General features: G+C 47.1%; 1 protein-coding gene across 18 annotated transcripts in view; it reads left to right on the top strand.

Annotated features, from left to right (window-relative positions):
* CAMTA1 (calmodulin binding transcription activator 1) overlaps window positions 1-25,601 on the top strand; it is a 975,861-nt gene that overhangs the window by 497,023 nt on the left and 453,237 nt on the right. Inside the window, exon 6 of one of the 18 annotated variants that reach the window (XM_073007869.1) lies at window positions 21,962-21,982. The exons of the other annotated variants lie outside the window; for them this stretch is intronic. Within the exon in view, the coding sequence (XP_072863970.1) occupies window positions 21,962-21,967 (6 nt within the window). The 3' untranslated portion in view covers window positions 21,968-21,982. Of the gene's footprint in view, window positions 1-21,961; window positions 21,983-25,601 lie in introns of those variants that run through there. 18 annotated transcript variants of the gene reach the window in all.

The raw sequence follows: 25,601 nt of genomic DNA, 5'->3' as shown, positions 1-25,601 counted from the left end.
CTCCAGTAATCAAGATGATGTGATACTGGTATCATTGAGTTGATATTCCAAAGAGGTAGATTTCAGGTTTTAGGTCTAAACTTTCTGAGAAGCCAAACTAGATAACTAAATTAATCTTTCCAAGCCATGGGGTGTGTGTGTGTATTTGTGTGTGTGTGCACGTGTGTGTGCATGTGTGTGTGTAAGAGAGAGAGACTCATTTTTGTCTCATTCTCATTCTTGAATTGCCTTACAGATAAACTGAGTTTCCCAAGACAGCCCTCCATGGCTGACTATGTGTCATCTCCTCTCTGTCTCCTCCTTCTCAGAATAAAAGTACTTCACTTTTTTCTTTTTTGTGGTTTCAAAATGAATATGTGCTCATTGTAGAAAACTTCAGATAATATATAAAGGCAAGGAAGACGTTGATATAATGGCCTATGATGTCCATCCTTCTGAATGCTTTTCATGTGCACACACATACACACATATTGTTTTTTTACTAAAATAAGGGGTTATGTCATATACGCTATTTTGCATTTTTTTACTTGATTCCATGTTAAGTGATTTACATATTTTTTAATTACTCTGTGTGATATCATATACTTAACCTATTCACTGACATTAGACATTGAGACTATTACTACTATTTGCAATTAGAAATCACACCATGAGAAAGATCCTTATATCCTTATTTAGTAAGCTCGGACTTACTATGGACCAGGCTTTTCATACCTGAACAATTGTTTTCTGGAGAATATTCCTAGAAATGAAATAGTAGTGCTGGGTTAAAGGGTATAGCCGCCTAAAAATTAGCGCCATATGGCTACATCATCCTTCAGAAAGGCTGTGTTAATTTACAACTGCACCAGGGATGTTCGAGAAGTTCTGCTGATTAACAAACATGCCCTACCCCACAGGACTTTGCACAGGGTGGGGGCCACATCTGGTGCCTAGTATTATTGACTTAGTGATGGGTGAAACCTTTTGTTCAGCAAAAGTCATTTGTACCACATCACCATGGGGATGTGTGTAAAGCATTCATCTAGCTCATAGAGGGGAACTATACATCTAGTGTCTTGTCAGAGTTCTGTAGTAAGTTTTCCAACTTGCCATTCTGCCATTTATTAACTACAACAATAAAAAAATGGAAGCTACCCTTTACTACAATAAGTGCTTCTCAGGCATTATCTGAATTTTACAACTCTGCAATGTTTCATTGATGAGAAACTGAGACTCAGAAAGGTTAAATAATTTCCAAGGTCACTTAGCTCGTCACAGAGCCGTGGATCAAATGCCAGGGTCCAGCTCCTTCTCTAAGCCCAATCCTGGATTTTTGACTTGAACTTGTCAGTCTTCCTTTTCTAATCATCCTGACTCGGGTTCATTCACTCTAGAAATATTTATTGAGCACCTTCCACAGACCAGGAAGGAGAATAGTGGAAAGTTGCATTGGCAAGGTCTTGGCCCTCACACAGCTTCCAGTCCGGTAGAGGAGATACAATTTAATCATCCAATTGTATGAAAAAACTGTGATTACTGCCATAGAGGAAAAGTGCAGGAACTGTAAGATCTGAGAGCAGGAGGATATGATCTAATTTGGGGATCAGAGAGAGAAGCTCTGAAGAAGTGATGTTTCACTGAGGTTGCCAGTTAGTGGGGCTTCCCCTCATGGGGAAGGCCATGAGGAGAAGGGGAAGGCATTTCGTCCGGTGAGCGGGGGGGAAGGCATATGCAAAGGCCCTGGGGGCCTGAGGAAGTGTGTGCTGGAGGACATGAAGGGTGAGCAGTTAAGGTACTTAGAGCACAGAGCCGGAGGGGACCGGTGAGCAGGTGGGCACTGAACCCCGCGATGCCCCTGTGTGAAAGTGTTTGGAATGTAGCCTGAGAATGATGGGGCCCATGAAAGGTTGTAAGCGGGGCAGTGTCATCCTCTGATTATTGTAAAAAACATTGCCCACGCTTCTGCAGGGCACATCCACGGGGGTGGGAGGCAGAGTCACATGGGAGGGGCGACTTCTTTCATTGGTTAAAATAGGTGGTCCTGGTTCTGTTTCTCTTCTCTTTCTTTTTCTTTTCTGGTGAGTTTCTTCTCCCTGTGCTAACATTCTGGGCCTCAGGCTTAAGTAAGAGGCAGATGGCCTGGGTCTTGGAGCAGGGAAGCCAGGGGACCGGTCGGCAGCCCCGAAAGCTGTCAATGTCACACAAGTCATCCTTGCAGAGCCGCAGCCACCTTCTCGGCAGAATGTCAAGCAGCTCGGTACGGGGAGCAGCTGCTCTGCAGGGCTCTGAGCATTGTCAGAACACCATAAACAAAATGGTGAGGTTTCTGCAGAGATAACCTCCTGGCCTCCAAGCCCATGTGGCAGCGTGCCGAGGGCCAAGCTCTCTCTTCGGCATCTGTTTTTGGTACTTCCAAAGCCCACACTGTGGGGCTTTGGGACGTTGGGAGCCTGAATGCTAAAATGCCTGGAATCAAGGGGAGAGCAGGACTTTGAGAGTTGGCTTCCCTGTGTCTGTTCCCCGCAATAAGAAGCCTGAGCTACAGCCTCAGGTTACTGCTGCTGGTCCCTCTAGACCAGAAAAAAAGAACTTTCCAAGAGAGACCCTTAGTATCCAGAGTCCCCTCCACTCCCTGGGGTTGGAAGGGAGAAAAGGGAGAGGGAGTGACCTCTATGCCAGCCAGGTCCAGAACGAGAGGGAGTGAATTGCACCGGGGAAGGAGCCTACTTGTTGCTGGTAGAACTTGCAGCGCCAAGACGGACCTCTCAGCCTTTATTCTTGTAAATGTCAGAGATGCTTGGCTTTCCAAAAACCAAAACCCAGTAACCAGTCTTCCCAGCCTGATGTGTGTCTGTGCCCTTTGCCCACCTGGGCACTGAGGCACCAAGGCATCTGGCCTCACAGTCATTTCCTTTGCCCCATCTGGCTCGCCAGTCAGCGAGAGGCCCTCTGGTTTTCTGAATTGTGCCCACCAGGGAAGGAACACTGAAGATTTCATCTAGTCAGCTTCCCCTTGGCTCATATGAGGAAGTGCTAGAATGCTTCTCAAGCTCCCTCCTTATAGGGTAAGACCCTCCTGTCCCAAGCATGACATCCCTGGGGTTAGTAAAAGCCTATGACCTTAAGAAGAGGTTTCTGCAGAAGCAGCTTAGCTCTGGCTGTGCACTGCTGAGTGTGATGGTGGCAGGACGCTAAGGGTGGGCCTAGGGTGCCAGGTGGATGTCAGAAAGAGCAATCAAGGGCAAGCCCTTCTTGGGGAGGCAGCATTATAATTGCCATGTGGCACCAGTTTGCAGTCACTGTTCAGGTAATTGCTTTGTAATTGACTGCATCACCTTCTTCCCGTTTAATAAATAGCACGAATGAAACCAGCCCGCCAGTGGTGGGATTGTAATTCAAATTCCATTGACTATAGTTGCGCATTTTTCATTTAGCATGTAAAGGCAGTTTCTATGTAAATTATTTCAAAAGGTTCTCCATGGACTAATGACATTAGCGTGGGGAAGGATAGAAATTGTCCTAGTAATTGATACTACAATGGCGTGGTGCATCATGGAGAAAGAAATTGGCACTGTAACTTGTACACTTTTTAAAAATAAAGCCAAATTAGGAGAGAACTGCTGAAAAGCAAAAACAAGTATTTCATAAACAAGAATTCAAAATGTGACACATTTGTTTTGACTTAAAGAGCCAAATTATTTACAAACACAGAATTAATTATTCCATTGATGAACTTTCAGCAGAAAAATTATGAGCACTGCAAATATGGACATATTCTCTTTTTACTCACCCAACCAGCCACTTTACCTAAACACAAGGTACCTCTATATCTAGTGCCCCTGCTAGCAGCAGAAATTATTTTAAAGACATTTGTTCAGTTTGAAAAACACAGACTTGTAACTTTTTTTCTTTATAACTGTCAGAATATTAATTTTGCAAACCAATTCAAGAATCTCTTTAAAATGTGGCCTTCTGGGCTTCAAGGTTGTAGGTATGTATTTAATAAATTGAGGTACTTTACAGTTAATATGTCAAAGGCCTGGTCTGCCACATGGAGAAAATAATTGTTGTAGAAACAAGAGTAAAAGCTTATTCCCAGGTAGGTAAATGTCCTGAAAAATTGTATTTCATCCCCTTGAATTTGAATCCCTTGTGAATTAAATATTCAGGCATAGAGAAGTCAAAGCAGCAAAGTAGGAAAACAATCAAAACTTGAAAACGAGCATGTTCTTAAATGAAAGAATTAATCATGCTAAATTAGAAAAAGTATTAAAATAGTTTTAGATTAATGCAGACTGTGAGTATCAATATAATTGCAGCAGCTTAATTTGGCATAAAAAGCATCTAATGAAATATTTTAATATCACTGTCCATTCAATTTACCAGCTTGAATTTCATGGGGTATTAAGTGGTTTTTAAATTATCATTGCAAACTCTTCCAAATCCATGTGGAATTTTTGTTGTTGTTTATGGAAGGGGAAAGAAAGAAATTTGTGTGTGTGTGTGTGTGTGTGTGTATGATTAATGAGTCTAAATCCAAATTTCTACTTTGTGGAACAGGTAGAAACCAACCCCTTGTTATTGCCCTTTGTGCCAGAAATCCATGTTTCTCCACTTCTTGGTCCTCTGCCCCCCAGGGCCAGGGCTTTCTGTGTCATCCTGAAGAGTGCACGGCTGCTCCCAGGGAGAGTCAAAGAGCAGAGAGGAGCCTTAGCAGCCATTTAGTTCAGCCCTTTATTTTGCAGTGAGGGCGATGATCACTCCACCTTCTTATAGAAAGAGAGCTTTAGGGAGCCTCATTTCTTCTGGATTTTCTGACTCATAGACTATATTAAAAATACCCCAGCACACTGGAGAGGAACTCCAAATGGTAATTGTCGAAGCACGCTTGCCCAAGGATCCTGCAGGCCTAACCACCTGTGTCTCCTGACATAGCATTTTTCTGGTTTTCCAGTAGCTCCAAGACTGGGTTCTTCCATGCACCCTGTCTGCTCTTGCCCCTCTGCCCAAGTCCAGCCTTCTCTCTCCTCCATAAAGCCTCTTTCTCCTTCCCTGTAGCTCTCACCTCTCTGATAACTGCCCCCAGATCTAGAAGAGCAAAACCACTGGGCCAGAAGGAACCAGCGACTGCCACTTTACTCAACTGGATGGGTGGTTTCTATTCTTCATCTCAGCTGAATTTCTTGGTAGCGTTTGATGACAGCTCATCTCAGCCTCTTTCCTAAAACCCCTTTTCCTAGGCTTCCTTGACCTAGAAAAGGTGACCCCTCTGGCCACTACTTCTGGATCTAAAGCTCTAGAAGGACTCCATGTGAAGGCTGAATAAAGAAGGATGTGCCAGAAAGGAGAGTTGGGGCTGCCTTCCCTCAGGGAGCCTGCAGTGAGGGAGGGAAATTGACTGGGGAGGGGGTGGCGGTGGGATAGAGGCGACTCTATTTAGACAGCACTGGGGAACAGAGGTTTTGTTGCGTATGGCCACTGGGAACAATGGCCATAGTGTTTGAAAACACTATGATAGTTTTCAAACAGGAAAGCTGCAGTCCTAACACCCTTGTGTCTCATGACATACTTTTTTCTGGTTTTCCAGTAGCACCAGGACAGGGAGCTCGAAGACAAGGACAATATGACAAAATGTCCATAAGATTCATGTAGGATAATGCTCATCACAGCAGTATTGATAATAGTGGGAATTTGGAACAACCTAACTCTTCAATGATAAGGAATGAGTTAAATAAACCATGGTACTCTGCAAACATTTGTTGAATAAATAATTGTATAAAAGAGCATAAAGGAGAGTAAATATGAAAAAAAGAAATCTCTAACCTCACTGCTCCAGTTAAGGATTTTGTGCATTCTCACCCTTCCCCAACCTCCACCAAGATGCACTTTACACACTGCCACCCCAACTACAGGAGATACCCCACATGTGCTTTTCTACAGACTATTATGTTGTACGTGGTTTCTCATGTCGTAGCATGTGCTTTGCAGTCCTGGCTTTGCATGGATGTATATTGTTCTGTGGTCGGCCCTCCTCAAGTTTTGGGCAAGATGTCTTCCTTTCCTGCTCTCTACTTTCTCCGAGATTCCAGCTCATCCATACCTACAGCTCCAGGGGTACCTGCACACAGGTGACTCACACTGCTCTATTTCTGTCTCAGTCCTCTTCTCTGGGCTCCAGATAGGAGAGTCAAGCAGCCATCCCATGGTGGCTGTCAAATGCTCACCACTTGACATCTCCCCCTAGACTCTTTGGACTCCCCTAAGTCCAAACCCCAAATCATGACCTTCATCTTCAAATATCTTCATTTCATGAAAGGAAGCCCCATTCATCTGGTTATGCAAGTCACAAGCCTGGTGGTATTTCCTGATACCTTCTTCTCTCCATCACCCGTTTGTCCAAATCAGCTCCATTGCCTTTTCCTCTGGGAGCTGTAAAATCCAACCTTTTCCTCTATCCATCTCCTTGGTCATCATAGCAGCCCAAGCTACCACCACCGGGACATCATCCTTCTGCGTGGACTGCTTGCCCCAGCCTGTTCTCCATGCTGCAGCTGAGGGGTCTTTCCACGGTGCAGACCCCATCAGTCCCTGCTCTGTTCTTAGGGTGAGATTTGTGGCTTTCTGGTTAGGAACTGGGCATCTGGAGCCACCTGTCCAAGTCGAGTCCCAATTCCTCTTTATCCCCTACCTGTGGGGCTTGCCCCTGTGCTCCCATTTTCTCATCTGTGAAGATTAGTGAGTCAATCACAGCCGCTGTCCTTAGATCAGCCCTGCCACATAGAAATGCTGTTTTGGTATTTGCTGCTGTTGTTCTTATTCTTCTTCTTATTATTATTTTTGAGACAGAGTCTTGCTCTGTCACCTAGGCTGGAGTGCAGTGGCATAATCTCAGCTCACTACAACCTCTGCCTCCCGGGTTCAAGCGATTCTCTTGCCTCAGCCTCACCAGTAGCTGAGACTACAGGCCTGTGACACGACACCCAGCTGATTTTTGTATTTTTAGTAGAGACAGGGTTTTACCATGCTCGCCAGGCTGGTCTCAAACTCCTGACCTCGTGCTCTGCCTGCCTTGGCCTCCTAAAGTGCTGGGATTACAGGCGTGAGCCACCACGTCCAGCCTTGCTGCTTTTATTTTGCTGTTGTTATCTGTAAAACAGAGACTATAGTGAGAAACACATGGGTTAATATGGGCAGAATGCTCACAAGTGTACTAACTGCATAGTAAGTCCTTCATGGACGTTTGCTGCGGCTCCCGGCACTCCAGCCTCGCCTGGGCCATGGGCTTCTTCATTCCCTGTGCTTATCTGGCTCTGCGGTTCTTGTGCTTGCCACGTGCCCACTCACCACAAGGCCTTTGCGTGTGTTCTGCTCCTGCCTGGAACACTTTCCTCTCTTTACCTGCTGCTTGCACTCTTCAGGTCGTAACTCAACAACTTCCTGACCTCACTGGTGGGGCCACTTCTCCCTGGTGTCTGGTACTCCTTCCTAGAGAATCCACAGAACTCATGCAAGGAAGGATAGCCCAGTGGAGGGAGCCCTCCGATTTCCAGCTCCATATGTGGGGACAAGACACGGCTCAAGCAGCCCCCTGGGAAACCCATTGGTTTCTGAGAGCCTCCCACAGGGTGCTTGGTGGCCTCTGGTGGCTGGCCCTCCAAGGCTCCTTTTGGTCAGGTGGCCCCAGTGGCCATGCATCCTAGAGAGAGATGTTCAGCCTGATGGGAGAGTGAGATCCAAGGATAGATTGTTTACAGGCAGCTCACTTCCATGCACCCCTGCCCCTATCACCACTGATGATGAAAAAATGAGTCAGCGAGAGCCCATTTCCTGTTCTTTGTTTTCTTTTAATTTGAGAGAAGATGGAGAGAATCCTTGTCAGGTAATTACACCCCAGAGAGGAAGGTGTTGGAGCAGCTTTCCAGCCAAGTCTGGGACTACTCGCACTGCATTTCATGGTGGGTGGTGCTGATGCACATTGGGGAAGCTCTGTGACCTGCAAGCTGACCCTGGCCATGGGGCTGCCTCTATGGGAACATTCTAGCTCATGGCACTATTCACTTGGGCCTCAAGGATGATCAGTGGTTCTCTCTGAGCTATCTGAAGGGAGCTTCCAGTGCCTCGCCTGTCTCATGGCAGCTCCTCTGAGCAGATGCACAAAAGCTGCCTTTTTTTTTTTTCTTTCTGAAATACAGACCACAGATTCTATGGTCTTTAAAGAACTGAGCTATTTTAAAGATGTTGGTACAACAGAACCCTCTAACCTAAACATCACATAAGGGGAAATCAGTGCTCAGGTGAACCAGCTCCAAGATCTAGCCTATCTCTTTATCCTAAACCAGAGATTAACACGGGCCTCCTTTTGGGGTGAAAGTAGGGCCCCTGGGAGAGTCAGATAGCCCATAATGACACCTGTGTACCTGGCAGCCACTATGATTAGGTAACACCTGTTTGGAGCCCCATTGATGGCTGAGATCCCCACCGCAAAAACTAGAACCAGCAGGAGGTTCATGATAGAGGTGACCATGTACATTTCTAAATCTGCTACAAATTCCCAGGCCACATGTATCCTCTTTTCACCGTGTAGAGGCCAGGAAAAGACCTGCCTGCTAGCATGCTTTCTCTAAAGCAGCTGTTTCAGATGTACCCACCACTGGGCCAGTGGAGCCTGCTGTGTGCCAAGCACCATGCCAGGTTCTGAAGACTCAGGGAGCAGTGCCACATGGTCCCCGTTCTTGAGGCATACACAGTCTGACTGTTGAGGGGATGAGTGAGCCTGCTGGTGAGGGGCAGAGAGGAAAGACCTCACAGGGAGATTGACATGTGGTTGGGCCCTGAAGGGTGAGAAGGAGCAGGCCAGGCAGAGATGGGCATCTGGTGGAGTTGATGGCACAGGTGGAGGGGCAGAGACCCCAGGGTGTGCCATGTGCTTTTAGAGCTGCCCCGGCAGTGATTCTTGATTTGAGGTCTATGGGTGGTCCTGGAAGATCATCATGGGGGTCTTCAGCTATTAATGGCATTTTGAAAGTTCAAACAGAGATCTTCTATGACAGGTGCATCTGTGGCCGTGGCATCCAATCTCTTCTCTTCGGGCTGGAATCATGAACATTCAGGGTCGTCACCCTCACCCTTCTGTCTTCCTCTGAGGATACAGAGATGTACTTGTGGCTGATGTTAATGCACAGAATCATTGTAGTATCAATGCAGGATTTAGGCAGCAATGCTTTTCTATAAGAGGTGGAGATATCTGGAGCTGCTGGGCTGGAGTACAGGTGTACTCAGAGCATGTTAGGCTAAGATTGTGAAGGGTCTTACATGACCCCAAACATCCCTGCCTAACGGTCAACAAGTTAGAGATTTGGAGAGCTATTGAGGCTGAGTGGAAAGAGTAAAAATCCCAGCTCTACACTTCTGAGTAGTGAGATGTCAGGCAAGTTATTTAACTTTCCTAAGCCTCAGTTTCCTCCTCTGAAAATGAGGACAGAGGTGCTCTGAGGACTCCAAATTGTTATGGAGAGTTTATCTCAGTGCCTTCCATAGACTTGGCACTCAGTAAACAGAAGCTGGAGCTACTCTTACCTCTATCACTGTAAGTGTCAAAATTGTGATGGTCACTCTGAGACTTACTCCGTCAGTAAGTAAATTAACTCATCTGATTCGATCTAGCTGAGATCAGCTGCCTGGAGCAACTGCAACTTTTTTTGGAAGATCAGAGAATGAGGAAAAGCTAAGTTATTTTTATCAGGAAACACTTGGCAAGGAGAACAGGCTTGGGGTAGAGAGAGAGGTGCTACTGAGAGGGATTCTAGCAGGCGGGGCAGTGTGACCTCAGTGAGCAGCCAGGGGGAGAGAGGGCCCAAGACCCCTGTGAGGGCGCCCCTGTGTTCTACAGAATGCATGGCAGTGTGATGCAGGGAGAACATGGCCATCACTGTGAATTTATTTTAGGTCTCAAATCGGATGTCATCTCCCTGTGATGGTGTGGACATGGGTCAATAGTCATCTGAGAGGGAAGACCTCTGAGCATCACAGTCACATGACATTTGGGACCGAGTTGGGCCTTGGGACCGAGTTGGGCTATTCTAACCAAGGTCCTCTACCTTTCTCCTTTTCTTTCTTCTCCTTCATCATCATCACCACTAATATTTTTACATGTTGTCTTGGTCAGGCTAGGTTAGGCCATGTGCTGGTAATAAACAAGGCCTGGAATGCCAGCGGCTTAACACGTTCAAGTTTATTTCTCACTCATATTGCAACTCTGGTGAGGCAAATGCTGCATCAGAGTGGTTCCCCTCCAGGTGGTGACTCAGGGATCCTGGCTCCTTCTATTGTGTGGCTCCACAGTCCTGGAGTCCTTGTTTCTCATCCCTGAGGACAGGGAAGAGAGTGAAGGTGTGGTAGCGGCCAGGCCTGGAAGCAGCATACATCAATTTTACCCTCATTTCATTGGCCAGAACTCAGTCCCATGGTCAATTTAACTACAGAGGAGGCTGGGAAATACAGTCTTTCTTTGTCCAGGAAGAGAAAATCATCTAGTTAGTTTGGTGACTGTCTAGTCAGTTTCTGCATGTGTGTATTATCTCACTTAATTTTCTAGAGAACCCCATGGACCGGGTGCTATTATTATCCCTATAATGTATGAATAACTTGAAGTACAGAGAGGCCACCCGACCTTCCCTGATAAGCAGTGGAGCCGGGATTCAGGAATAAGACTGTGTGACTCTGAAGCCCACACTCCTAGTGTTCTGCATGCTGGGCACCATGGGGGTATAAGAATACAAGGCACAGTTCATTCCCACACAAAGCTTACGATCTAGAGTGGTTTCCTAATCAGAAGGGATTGCTTTTTGTCCCCAGAGCACTTTATCTCTATTTTACTTTGCATTATGGTTATTTAATTTATCTCCTCAACTAGACTTGAAGTCTCACAATTAATGTCCGACGTTCATCTCTGCATTGTCCATAGCCCAAAGGATACTTAATGAACACTGGTTGAGTGTTCAACCACCAGTTCAACCCACACTGGTTGAATGTGGGCCATTGAGTCAATAGAGAGTTTGGGGTTTGTGGGCATGGAAGAGGAGAGGCAGGCAGGTAAAGACTCAGGACAGGGCAGTGTGCTGGATGCAGGAAAACCAAAGGCAAATCAAAAGTTGAGAAGGAAGAGTTGGTGAATTGTGCTATGAGCAACAGAAGCATACTGGGGAAGAGGACTGAAAGAGAGCAGTAACCATGAGATCACTGGTGCCCATGCAAAGCCCAACAAGTGATAAGTAGAAGCCAGAAAGCTGGGCTAGAGCAGAGAGCAGTGAGAGGTGGCTCTTGTGAAGTATTTGGTATTAGCGGGTGAGTTGGAGAAGGAGGATCAAAGTCAGGGTGAGTGTATTAGTCTGTTCTTGCATTACTACAAAGAAATGCCTGAGATTGGGTAATTTATAAAGAAAAGAGGTTTAATTGGCTCCCAGTTCCACAGGCAGTACAGGAAGCATGATTCTGGTATCTACTTGGCTTCTGGGGAGGCCTCAGAAAACTTACAATCATGGTGTAAGGCAAAAAGGGATCTAGCCCTTCACATGGCTAGAGCAGGAGGAAGAGAGGGGAGGGAGGTGCCACACTTTTAAGCAACCAGATCTCATGAGAACTCATTTGCTGTCAGGAAGAGAGGGGAGGGAGGTGCCACACTTTTAAACAACCAGATCTCATGAGAACTCACTTGCTGTCAGGAAGAGAGGGGAGGGAGGTGTCACACTTTTAAACAACCAGATCTCATGAGAACTCACTGGCTGTCATGAGAACAGCACCAAGGAGGAAATCCACCCCCATGATCCAATCACCTCCCACCAGGCCCCACCTCCAACACTGGGGATGACAATTCAACATAAGATTTGGGCAGGGACACAGATCCAAACCATATCAGTGAGGGTGGGAGTCTTCCAGCCTCTTGTGTATGAGTAAAGGAAAATGAAAAATAGAGGGAGAAGGCTGGCTTCAAGATCCAGTCCCAGAGGACAAAGGAAGACAAGAAAATGAGATAACGGGAAGGACTGTCCTTGGAGAGGACGGGGCACCCTGTCCTCAGAGGCAGGTGAGAAAGAGGAACAAGGGTTCCATTTCCTCATCTATAAAATGACATGCCCCTGTTTGCACTCTCACATTTGTGTGTTTGTGAGCATCCTGGGTTGAATAGAATCCTCCCAAAAGGCATGTCCACCCTGAACCTCAGAATGTGACCTTCTTTGGAAACAAAGGCTTTGCAGATCTAATTAATCATATCAAGGTAAGGTCATGCTAGATTTGAGTGGGCCCTTATCTAATGACTGATGTCCTTATAAGAATAGGGACCTTTGGACACACAAACTCAGGGCAAACTTGGAGAGACTGCATGAAGACAGAGACAGAGACTGGAGGGATATGTCTTCAAGCTGAGAAACATCCAGAATTGCCACAAGACTGGAAGCTGGAGGAGATAAGGAAGGTTTCTACCCAGAGCCTTCAGAGAGGGTGGGGTCTTACCAACACCTTAATCTTGTTCAAGCCTTCAGAGAGGCCATGGTCTTACCAACACCTTAATCTTGACCAAGCCTTCAGAGAGGGTATGGTCTTTACCAACATCTTAATCTCAACCAAGCCTTCAGAGAGGATGTGTTCTTACCAACACCTTGATCTTAGACTTCTGGCATCCAGAACTCTGAGACAATAAATTGCTGTTGCTTTAACCCACCCAGTTTGTAAGCAATTGGTTATGGAAGCCCTGAAAGACTGATATAGTGGGGAACATGTGAGGTGCATTGGAAAATCCTGGGAATTGTACAATTGCCGTGAAAATGTGTGGCAGTTCCATCAAAACTATTATCGAGTCCATCGTGTGGACATGGCCTGGCAGAGGGAAGGGGTGGGGTGAGGATACTCGAGGGTTCTGCCTTTGACGGTGCCTTCCCTTGGCCTGGAGCTTTCTCTTGCATCATATTTAGTCTCTGGATTTAGGTGATGGAAGCACCGTGGTCTCTTTCCTTATGGCTTGCCCCCACCTCAGCAGAAGCAGTGCATCTCCCTGAGTTTTAGATTTGGAAAGAGAGATATACGTGGAGTAGTGGATGTTACTATATGTCACCCAGCTTTCCACCTGGGCAGGGGACACCTGCCTTCAGTGAGGGTAACTCAGGACCTGGGATGTTTGCTAGAAAGTTCCATACCCCTGGGCCTCTGTCGGGCCATTTTGCATTTCCAAATGATGTGTTGCAACCACCACCCCATGCACATATTGCCTTTATCTTCCTGCGTGTATTGACACACATTTTTAGTGCTTTCTCTGCATATAAACTGACTGCTATCTTTAGCTTTTCTTTACTTGCTGTGGATGTAAATTATTCTCATTTTATTATTATTACCATCATCATTTTCATTATCACATGATGCCAGCAAGTGCTGTTGGCTCTCGGGGACTCTCCGACAGATGACAGTCATAGAATGAAACTCCCAATCAATAGAAAACCCCTAACATTTATTCCATCGATGCTTTTACCAACAAGTCTGGGTTCTTTTGACTTTACTGTCCTCAAATGTCCCTCATTTTGCAAATGAGGAAATGGGGGCTCCCAGTGGGGTGAGGTGACTCTCACAGGACCACTCAGCTCTCAGTGGTGGAATGGGAACTGACCCCTGGGTTCCCTGTGCAGAATACAGTGTCTTTTGTGTGGGATGAAACGTGCTCCCAAGCCCATCGCCACATTCCTCTTCTGAGTGTGCTGGGACCGCTGTGGAAGGTGTTCAATGAAGCACTGGTGGGTTGGCTGTCGTGTCTGGTTCCTCGCAGTGCTCCTACTGAAAGCCTAGAAGGACCTTCACTCCATGACAGACACAGTACCCAGAGGCTGGGAAAGTTAGGGACCAGGACAGGCAGAGACACGGGGGCTGGACTCCGGCAGGATCATCCATCATGCTGCAGTGGGGAATCTCCCTAGAGTGTACCTCACAGGGAGAATGCCGTGTTGTGAGGGAGAACCTGGGCTATGGAGTCAGCCTGACTCAGTTCTGCCCTGGAGTAGTTATGTAAAAACAGTGGGCCTCTCTGAACCTCAGTCTCGTCGTCTGAAATGGAGTTTTAATGCACAACTCCTAAGAGTTGTTCAGATATGGTGAATGTTAAGTGCCTGGCCCGGAGCCTGTTCCCAGTTGGCTGAGCTTTCCTCTGTATCCACCTTCCTCACCACACCAGCAAATGGTCAGCTTGTCTTCTGGGCCCTAGCGATGAATTAAGGGCTGCTCTCCAGGGGTTGCCTCAGCTACCTGAACTCAGGAGGCTGATATCACAGCAACAGCACGCACTGGGCTTTATGCCTTCACATTACTTTTACTGGCAGAACTGGAAGGGCAGAGAGCCTAGTCCAGGAGTGGGTGGCCAGTGAGAACCGGGCAACCAGCCTGGCTCCACTTCATTGGCGGCATTGCCCTTGGACGGTTTTGGTTGTCGCCCACATTTGGCTTCTTAGCTGAAACTCTAGAGGTACATTCCTCCTTCCAACAACTGTCTGGAAACAGGAAGTGGTGCAGGGAAGAAAACCAGATGCCAGCTTCCCCCGCTGTTTTGACTGGGCTCTGTAAATGGAAACAGCTGAGAATACTATCCAAGGGTGCGTGTGCCCATCTCAAAGCTGGTGTGTGCATTGCAGGGAGGATGCCGGGTGCAAACATACTCTGACGTTTATATTGAATATTTTAGTTTGCAGAAATTCGCAATTAAATCTACTTTCCACCTACACTATGAAAAATCCATTTATAGAAACCAAATCAAATTGGAGATCTAAGGACTGGTGGCCAGAAATGAAATATTTTTAAAATAAAATATATGGAGATTGAATTGCTGAAGCGCTGGCTTGTTCTGCGGCTTCCTGGGATGTGAGCTAGAGGGAAGGCTTATTGGACAGAGCCTTCTCTGGGGATCAATTCTGAACTACTCTTACGTCCTGGCAGTTTCAAAAGGAAAATAAAAAAGTTCTTTGAAAGAACTTATTTAGCAGGCAGAGCCAATATTCTGTGTTTTCTTGAAGCCACCTTGTATTTCAGCTTCGGTGAATATGTGTGTCTCCTGTGGATCTTTATGGGAATTGCTTGAACACTCCGGAGAGGCTGGATGCAGCATTAAAACCACCTAACCTTCACTCCCCCAGCCTTGCCATTCATCCTGAAGACTTAATTATTTCTCGAAAGATGATCCATATGGGTACTGCCTTTTTCTTAAGAATGTGAGCCCAGATGCTGAATTCCCCACTCTCCGTACTCAGGAGAGAGACACTCAGACTCAGCTCTGGCTTAAATTTCTGAATTGATTCCTGATTGAATTCCTCCTTTGAAAATCATTAAGGGCTGCTTGGTTTTTTTCCCACTTCCTATGAGGGATCCCATGCCCTTGCATGCATTTCTGCACTCCTCTGCACCCACGGAGCACTCGGAGAAAATGCAACCATTTTGTGGAAGTGAGTTATTACTGCCCTTCATGGGCTCAGTTCCCTTTGAGAAGACGACTGATCCCATGCCACGTGTTTCCTGCAGCTTTGCTTCTGCCTTTAGGAAGTGGACAGAGGAATTCCTGCAGAGCACTCGGCCACCCCAGCGCCACCTCCCATGTGACACCGGGCAGAGGTTGGGTGGGATCTCTGGGAAGGCATCTCCTCCCCGCCTCCTGGGAATCCTGGGGAAGAACCACCCTAGGAAGTGGCAGGCTCTGGCAGGGTGTCCTACTCCCTGCTGGGTCACTGGAGCTTCCAGAGCCCAGGCTAGGTCGTTTTCCTGCTGCATCCCCGCCCCCTTTCTACTGTTTTCCAGTGGACAGGGAGGGGGTGGGGCTTCCTTCCAGGGAAGGGATTGGGCTACAGAAGCTGGGGGCTGGTAAAGGCTGAGGAGCAAATGCAGAGCTTGTCCGGGTGATGAGAGGTCTCCACCCGTCTCCAGGAGCTCCTGCCAGAGGCCTGCTGTGACGAGGGACAGCATGTGCTGGCAGGCCACTCGTCCAAGAGAATCATTCCTTCCTGCACCTGGACGCCGTTTCGGGGCTGGCATTTCTCTGGCATTCGGTGTGAGCAAAGCCCTTTTGGTCGTTTGTCAGTGAAGACAGAAGAGTCACAATGAGCCGATTTATAGAGTACACAGGGTGTTGTGGGGTACAGGCCTGGATGGCTCCATGGTCCATGTGCACGCATTCCCGGTTTTGTTTGTCATTTGCTTTCTTGCCATCCACTGGGAAATGTATTTATCACTACAGTTTGTATAATTTGGTGGTCTGTTTTCATCTTTTACAAGCAAAATGCTTGGTATTTCAATAAGATTGAAGGGGGGTGGAAATAGATTGCATCCCACTTAGGACTCTCAGTGGGGGAGTCTAAACATGAATTATCCCAGCTTAATGCTTCAAGTTATTGGGTTCCCCTGGGGATATAGACAGGGAGCATCTTCTTGGTTCTTGTAATGTTGCTGCCTCCCGATGGCTGCCCAGGGTTTCCAGCTCTGCCGTGCCCCTCGCTTTTCTCTGAAAACTCGGCATGCCCCGGGGGGCCTCTTTGGAGCCTGTTGGAGGAGATTTTGTAGTAATGAGCATTTGGCTTTTGTAATCCTTTTTCTGCTTCGTGCTAGCAGCCTCGCACTTCCCACCTGTTAAAGCTTGCAAAGATATCATCAGCAGGCATTTTCCCAGGGGAAGCACAGTTGCGTCCCAAGCCCAGAGTAATCCAGGCTTTCCTCATTTCTGTGCAGAGGGCGTTATTTGATCCTGGTGCCCTCAGGAGAAGGTCCCTCCAGAACAAGCTCACCCTAGAAGCACTTGATAGAAGCACTCAAGGTGGGGCAGGGGGAGGCCGAGAGAGGATAACCCAGGGTGGCAGGAGGCTCCCTTGGTGGGGTTTGTGGTGGGGCTGTTCTGTTTAGCCAGTGTGTGGCCCTTTCAGGGTTTTACACTGTTTAACACTGGCTGAGTGTCAGGACTGGGGGGCTATGGATGGAGAGCTTCTCCCTGGAGCTGACTGGGAGGGAGGTTCAGCAGCTCTCTGGATGTTATGAAACCGCGGAGAGGCGCAGTCACCTTAAAAAGACAGCAGCTCTCACCGGCTGCTAGCCTGCCTCTGATGGAAGGTGTCGGTAGGACAAGCGAGAGGCTGCGGGCAGCAGTGTGCAGGGGACAGGTGTTCTTGGCCAGCAGCCTGCTTGCTCATGTTCCTCGGTGAAACCAGCCCTGCAGAGAAAGGGCTGCCTCAGCCCCGGTCACCCAAAACCTCTATGTAGAAGCCACCCACCTTTGCTCTCGTTTGGCTTCCAGAGGGAATGCTCCCAGTGACACGGCATTCAGGTCCCTGGAGTAGCGGGTTCTTGTCCGACATGAACGAATGGGCATTGTGATTTTATCCCTGTGCCTTATGAACTTGGTTAAAGATTCGACAGTCACTGTCAGAGGCTGCAAGTCGTGCAGGGACTTCTGAGCCTGCAGGTGAGGAAGAGCCCAGAGCAGGGTGAAGTCTCAGAGCAACAACCCTCCCCGGACCCTTCACCAAATGGCCTCCAAGGCCATGGCCCTGGATCACAAGTGTGTCCCCGGTTCTATCTGGTCCTCTCACATCTGCCCCGTGACTCCTCTCTGCACTTAGTCTGGTCTCCAAGATGGTTCTGGTGTGGACTTTCCTCCTCGCCTATGCTGACAGACCTCAGGAGGAATCCACCGCCTCCTCTTTGCTGCCAGGCCAATCACTGATAGCATCAGGCATGCTGGCTTGTGGTCAGACTTCAGGGGTTCAAATACTGACTCCACCTTCACTTACGTCTGACCTGAGCAATTGTTTAACCTTTTGGCTTTGGGTTATTATTATTATTATTATTATGAACAAGGACTGTAATGGCATCTGCCTCCCTGGAGTTGGAAGCTGGAATGGGGCAGCGCATGGACAATGCTGGGAACAGTGCCTCGCACATGCCCGTACTCAGTGCCGTCATGGGACCCATTGCAACCCATCTCCTGCATTGCATCTCCATCTGTGATCTTTCACTCAGTGCCCTGGGGTTGAGAACTAAACCCCTCTACTCATTCTCATGAGCAAGCCTTTTCCTCTTCAACCATGATTGTAACTCCCTGAGGGGAGGGCTTGTTGTGTGTTTCCTTTGTATCTGCACAGTGGTACTTAGCAGTGTTCTAGGCACCTGGTAAGGGTTTGAGTAATACAGACTGATTGGATAGTTAGTGATGCTGGGAATCTGGAATGTGGATTAAGAAGTATATTCCAGGCCAGGCACGGTGGCTCAAGCCTATAATCCCAGCACTTTGGGAGGCCGAGGCGGGTGGATCACGAGATCAGGAGATCGAGACCATGCTGGCTAACACGATGAAACCCTGTCTCTACTAAAAAATACAAAAAAGCTGGGCGTGGTGGTGGGCATCTGTAGTCCCAGCTACTCGGGAGGCTGAGGCAGGAGAATGGCATGAACCCGGAGGCAGAGCTTGCAGTGAGCTGAGATCGCGCCACTGCACTCCAGCCTGGGCAACAGAGCAAGACTCCGTCCCCCCACCCGCAAAATAAAAGTATATTCCAAATTACTTCCAGGCGTTCATCATTTCAATATCACATGGACACATGGGAAAATGCCCACTATGTGAAATTTATTCATCAATTCAACAAATCCCCTTTATTGAGTGCTTGCCATGGCACGGTTCTAGTTCCTGAAGATTCAGAAATGAACAGATAGACAATATCCACACCCTTATCACTTACCTACAGCAGACTGACCGTGGTCAGATACAATCTCAAGAGGTGATCAGTGCCACATAGAAAATAGAGCAGAGTGTATTGGTTATCTATCTCTGTGTAACAAATTATCCCCGAACATAGCAGTTTAAAACAATGCATATTTATTATCTGACCATTTCTGTGGGCTGGGGCCAGGTATAGCTCTACTGATCCTCCCACTCAGGGTTCCTTACAAGGCTGCCGAAAAGGTGCTGTCCAGAGCTGTGGTCATTGCAAGGTTCAACTGGGTCAAAATCCTCTTCTAAACTCACTCATGGGGTTGTTGGGAGGATACAGTTTCTCATCAGCTGTTGAACGGAGAGCTTAGGTTCCAGCTGTTTGGTGAATGCCACGTAGGCCTCTCCATGGAGCACAACTGGAAAGCTTGCTTCATCAGAGTCAGCAAGTGAGGAGAGCCAGAGAGAGTGAGCACACCAGGGCCCTTGACTGACAGTCTTCCCATTAAAGTAAGTGCCATTAGGAACCCCACTTTACAGATGAAAACAGAGGCCCAGAGAGTTAAGTATTTTGGCCAAGGTTACATAACTACGTAACTAGAGAGTGGCAGGGCCAAGGTTTGATCCCAACCTGTTTGGCTCCAGTACCTGTGCTCCTAACTGCCACAGTGGACCATTGCTCAGCCTTTTAGTTCCACACACTGTCTGCTGCAGTCTTCCTGACAAGAGAAGATGATGACTCAGGAACATCAGCAGTAGTGGGGATGGGAAGAAGTAGGTTGACTGGGAATGCATTTTGAAGAGATTGTTGCTAGAACTTCTTGGTAACTTGGATGTGGGAATAAGGGAAAAGAAAGATGTTAACAATGCTCCCAAAGTAGGGCACCTAAGAAACTGAGTGAATGATGGTGCTATTACCCAAGATAGAAGATGATGGTAGTGGAGCAGGCCTGGGGGGAGAATAAATAGTTCTGTTTTGGCCATGTCAGGGGTGATGTTCAGGTGTAGATGTCAAGTTGTCTATTGAATACACATGTCTGGAGCTTAGGGGAGCAGTCAGACCAGACGTTCAGACTTTTGTAGTCATCAGTCATGGATGACCACTGAGAAAAAGAGTATAAAGGAGAGAAAATGACTAACGACTTAGACCCCTGGCACCTAAAACATTTAGCTTCTTGGACAAAAAGGGAGAGCCAGTAAAGGAAATGGAGACATAGGGGGCAAGAAAACCAGGAAAGCATGGTGACCTGGAAGCCAGGTGAAGAGGGGCTTCCAAGAAAAAGGAAGTGGTTAGCTGTGCCAAATGCCTGGTGAGAGGGGATAGAGGACCAAATGGAAAAAGAAAGCTACAAAACTGTATTTTCAGAAATGTCCTAATTTTACAAAAATAATTTCTCCCTGCCCAAAAAGAATAAAAAGCTCTTTGGGTTTGTTAAATCTGTAGACCAATTTTAATCCATGAACATGGTATATCTCTATTCTAGATATTTTAGAAGCTATGTGGTAGGGGAGTGTGGGTTATGTTGTTTTCTACAAAAGGTGTTGAATTTTGTTCTGGAGGTCAGTTAATTACTGGCAGATCCTCTTGGTCTGGTCAAGCTTGGTTTGAATCTTTATTAGGGTTGGTCTATTTTTATTTTGTCCTTATTCCTAGGCTCTGGTCTTTCCTGTAGAGTATGGTCCTTGCTCCTAAGCCCTGGCCTTTTGGCGAACAAATACTCTGGGTACTCAGCAAGGGTTCTCTTGTCTGGCTTGGCCAGAATTCAAAGCTCTCCCAGCTCTACATGACTCTGGAAGTCTCTGCTTAGCTTTCAGCCTTATAGCAGCTATGGAGTTTTGCCCTGTGTGTGGGCAATTCTGCCCTCAACCCTCAACCCAATACTCACAGGGTACCTCCAGGCAGACTTCTAGGGCCTACTTTCTGCACAAGATTCTTCTCTCCAGAGCCCAGACCTGTAAGTCCTGGCTGCTTTAGCAGCCCCAAACTCTTGATTTTTTGCCTTCTCCAATTATGTAGGTTGCTGTGCCCCATCCTCCTGTGTAATGGGCCAAAAATCTGGGCAAGCATGGGGCTTATCTTGTGTGTTTTCTTTCTGGCAGAACCACAGTCCTGAACTGCCTGTTGCACAATGGCTGCAAACAGTAGCCTCAGATATTTTTGTCTAGTTTCATGGTTATTTACAGCAGGAGGGCAAATCCAATCCTAGTCACTTCATTGTAGCAGGAATCAATATCCATTTGGTTTAATGTTTACCATTTCTTCCCATTCCCTATACCAGCTCATCACCCTTGTCAGCGGCAGTTCTATATATGTTTGTAGTCCTTTCGGTTGAAATAAAATTGAGTCAAACAATTTGTGATCTGAAATGAACAAAGACCCTGTAAAGACTTTTCAGTTGCCTTTTTAGGCTGGTATCTATCTGTAGAGGACTCCCAGGGAAGGGTTCTCAAGGAAGACTCAGTGGGAATCCTTCGGACAGCAAGCTACAGGGCTGAGTATGAGGGTGGCCTTCCTGTGCGGGGTGTAGGGTGCGCATCAGAGAAACAAATCAGGGATCCCTGAGTACAACAGTAGGGGTTGAATTGTCATTTTAGCCTTCCCCAGAGATGCATGGTCCCCACGCACCCCCCCCCCCCCCACCACAGGGTCTTTTCCTCTCTATGAAAGTCACTGACAAGTTCCTGTGGGTCCCCAGGAATGTATTTTCTACTCTGAGGTCCAGTGATTGTCTTTCCTGGTCGTGAGCCGTGAATAAAAATGGGTCCCTTAACACTGCCTGGCTTGCCACATGCAGCCCTCTCTTCTGGGACTGTCCATACAAGCTCATTTCTACCATCTACAGGGCCAGAATTCTGGTCACTTGCTACAGGCAAAATTCTAGATTTTTGTTTCTAAAGGGCCTCAGGTTACCAAGGTCTCTTGTATATTAGAATTTTACCACTTCCATCTAGGGGAATTAGGTATTTATCAGTACATTCTGTATTTACTAAATTGTTTATCCAGCAAACTTTTATTAAGCAAATGCCAGGCATTGTGTTAGATTCTGAAGCTCTCCCAGTTCCTCATCCAGGGCCCCAGGAATGCACTCAGGGACCATTTCAGACATATGGGTGAGTCAGTCCCTAATGGGCTCAGAAGACAATCACCAAAATGTTTAAGACAGAACAATCCTGAGCAGTCAACATTTCACCCTCCCTTCTCCTCTCTTCCCTTTTGCCCACCAGACCCAAGGGCTTTGGACTCATAACGGTTTCTTTTTGTAGCAATGAGCTGAGGAGGCTACTCGCTTTGACTACGGTGCTAAGATGATGAAGTCAGATGTCCTGAGTTTGCATCTTGCCTCTCCACTGACTTGCTGTGTGACCTTAAGCAAGTACCTTCCCCTCTCTAGGTCTGCTTCCTGAAAATTCAAAATCTCTGAAAATTCTGTTTTAAAATAGGTGCTGGAGGCGTGGAGACCTTATTCTCTGCCTAGTGCTTCCTTTGTTTTCATGGATTTGTTATTAAGCAGATATCACTTCTTCATAATAAAACTGTATATGAAACAACAACTTGATTTCTTTATATGAAACGTACTTTGTACATCTAAAAATGTTGTTGAAATCATCTGAGCCTCTGAGCGAGAGCTTTCCCTTTGACTCTGAAGCCAGCACTGTCAGCAGTTTCTCCCCCTTATTGCAATGCTGTATGTGACTCAGTATGAACTAAGCAGGGGGCGGGAGGTGCAGACCACCCCAGTAATCCAGGCTTTCTCTGGAATTCTCCCACTTGTTTATAGTCTGGGCAATTTGCCTCCTGCTGCTGCGTGACTCAGACTGGGAGAGCTTCCAACCTCGCAATGAGCCAGCGGCTCCCCGGAGTCAGACGCTGGCCCTTGTGTCTCAGGCTCCTGGAACCTTCCGATAAAGCCTCCACTTCCATCTCTTCCCTGGCCATATTCAGGGAGCAACGCCCCAACCCCACACAGAGACATACACCCAGTCAGTGCACCGTGCAAGCAAGGACTGTGGGTAAGGGGGTACAAGGGGGTGTCCCAACCCCTCACTGGGTCAGAATTTCTAGCCCCTCTCTTTGGTTTGTGTCATTTTGCTTTGAAATGTAAATTGACTTCTGATCAGGGCAGATCTCAGTTTTATGGGACCTTGTGTAAGAATGAGCAATACAAAATAAGGAACACAAAATGAGACCTGGCGTCTTAGAAGGGGCCTGTGCAACCAGAGGGGCCTCGAAAGCTTCAGTGTCATTAGCTTCACAGCAACCCTGACTGTGGTCTGATTCCTTTAAGATCCAGAACAACTGCTCCCTGTACCTTAAGTAATTATCGTTTAGAATAAAGTCAGAAAATTGCTTGCTGTCTGTTTATTTTAGAATCAAGCAGCCACTGTATAATTTGAATTTGAGATAGCATTCTTTAAAAAAAAATTCCCTTCACAATAAAGCACCAGATTGAATGTCCGATGAGTCACAAATGCCCTTCTGAAAACAGCTGCATTAGAGGGACTCACTCAGAAAACATGATTTTCCTTCCTCCAAGGGTCTCCCCTAGACCCTGGCATAGAATCACCCTGACGCCCCACTCTGGTCCTGCCTTCCAGGCCTGTCCCTGTTCTCATTCCTGGTGCAGCAGATCCCTTCTACATTTACTGCATCACATCCAGCATCAATGTTTTTAACTCCAAGCATTGTTTAGAAAATTGTATAGAGGCTGGGTGTGGTGGCTCATGCCTGTAATTCCAGCACTTTGGAAGGCCAAGGCAGGCAGATCACCTGAGGTCAGGAGTTCGAGACCAGCCTGACCAACATGGTGAAAACCCATCTCTACTAAAAATAGAAAAATTAGTCAGGCCTGGTGGTGGGTGCCTATAATCCCAGCTATTCGGGAGGCCGAGGTAGGAGAATCATTGAACTCGGGATGCAGAGCTTGCAGTGAGCCGAGATGGTGCCACTGCACTCCAGCCTGGGCAACAAAGAGCAAAACTCCATCTCAAAAAAAAAAGAAAAAAAAGAAAAAAACTTATAGAAATTGATTAAAGCAGAATCCTGAAAGATGGTGAATGATAGGCAGGCAATGAGAGGAAGTGTCATGTTGTCCGTTGGCGACATTTGCAAACTCTCCTGGTTTAAAGTGATTCCAGAGCAACTTTATTTCAATAGTCTGTGTTGCACTCAAAGTAAATATTAATTCCATTATGCCATAAACTTTTATTTATCATGACAGCAAGTCATAAAGTTCTCTTACTAGAATATAGCTTCTAAATTGCGTATCATAGATGAGATACAACACACACATTGGATTCTAGCAGCAATTACCCACCATCCTTTATGCAAGTCGGTATTAAATGCACTTTCTAAATATGAGTCACAGTCTGAGCTTATGCAGAAAATCTTCCATGGCTGTTACCCAGGAGCCCAGAAATATGATGTGAGGGTGACAGAGGAGCCACAGCCAGCAGGGGCCAGACACAAGGATCAGAGTGCACCTAGTCACCCAGCAGTAATTCATCTGAAGCGTTCTTTGCATATTACGGGTCTGACTTTTTAAATTACGTAAATTGCTCATTAGAAGTGCCTTGTAATTGCCTTACCCTGTGGTACTGCGAGAGGTGTAGATTTTAATTATTCTTTTTTGATTTGTAGTGTGGTTTGACTTTTTCAGGGTGATAGTTTGGAAAAATACAGATCTGCTCTAATTGTTGTACCAAGTGAAAATAGATGGCTTGTTGATCAACTTCCTTGACTTTGTGGTGGAACGTACAAAGGGGTTAGTTTCCCAGCCCTTGTTGACGACCGAGGGGCTTTGCCCGTGGGGCCTGGGGAGGATCCCTGTGAGCCTGTAGTGCTGGTGCCTCGGGTTCAGTCAGCCCCTCGGATGACTTGTGTGGAGCCCGGCAGTGTGTTCATGATGGATGTAACCACATCTTGGGGGTGTCTGCTCACCTCTTCCCCACAGCATGGATAGGAAAGAAAAATCCAAGGCCCACTCATTATCTTTAAAGACTGGGGCAGACACGATGGATACTGGGGGCACCCTGGTAGGAGGTGCTCCTGGGATGCCTGCTGAAGAGATGCTCTTCTCTCTAGCCCACTTCTTGACGGCAGCCTGGCCTCCTGCTACCCAGCAAGTGCTCTCACATCCTGCAGCACGGAGGCCTCCACCTGCCCAGCCCCGCCCTGAGCCAAGCTGTTCTGGGCTCTGGAATGGGCTGCAGGCTTTCCCGGGCCCCTGGGCCTGGGCCCCTGTCATCCAGCACATGGAATTGATGAGTTGTGAGACCAGAGCCATGGCTTCAGGGGTAAACTTCCAGGACTTGTTCTGGCTCATCTGCAGCCACGGATGAATAAAAACTCGATCAGGACGCTGGTCCTTGAAAGGCAGCTATTTTAGGACTCACTTTTGGAAAGGCAGGGAATTCTTTTTCCAAGATAAAATTATGCATTTGTCCATACAGCAAAAGCATCGACTGCTTTCTCTTGGGGTGGTGGGTCTCTTGCCTTAATCACTCTCCGTCAGAAAGCTTTGCTCTTTGAAGCCTGGCTGGCATTGGGCTTCTGTGCATCTGCCCACGGAGAGATGCTCCTCAATCCCCTCCCACACCTGGCCCCACTCTCCCTTTTTGGAGCAGCTCACCTCTCGCCGACAATAACGGGGAGAGCCTTTGTGAGTCTAGGGATGGTTTTGTCATAAAGCCCCCAGCCCATTTCCTGTCTTTTCATCACCTGTTTTATGCATGTGGCATTCTGTTCCAGGCCAGATTTCTGTGACATGAGAAATACCCGAAATATGGGCTGCCACGGTGGCTGTCATTAACCAACCACTAGTTGTGCCTTTATAAATTTTTACACACTGCTAAATTATAAATATGCAATGCTGAGAGTGATGAAATATGCACCTCTAATATCTGC

Source organism: Chlorocebus sabaeus, chromosome 20 (assembly GCF_047675955.1).
Source record: "Chlorocebus sabaeus isolate Y175 chromosome 20, mChlSab1.0.hap1, whole genome shotgun sequence".
Lineage (NCBI taxonomy): Eukaryota > Metazoa > Chordata > Mammalia > Primates > Cercopithecidae > Chlorocebus > Chlorocebus sabaeus.
This window is presented reverse-complemented; position numbering and strand designations above follow the sequence as displayed.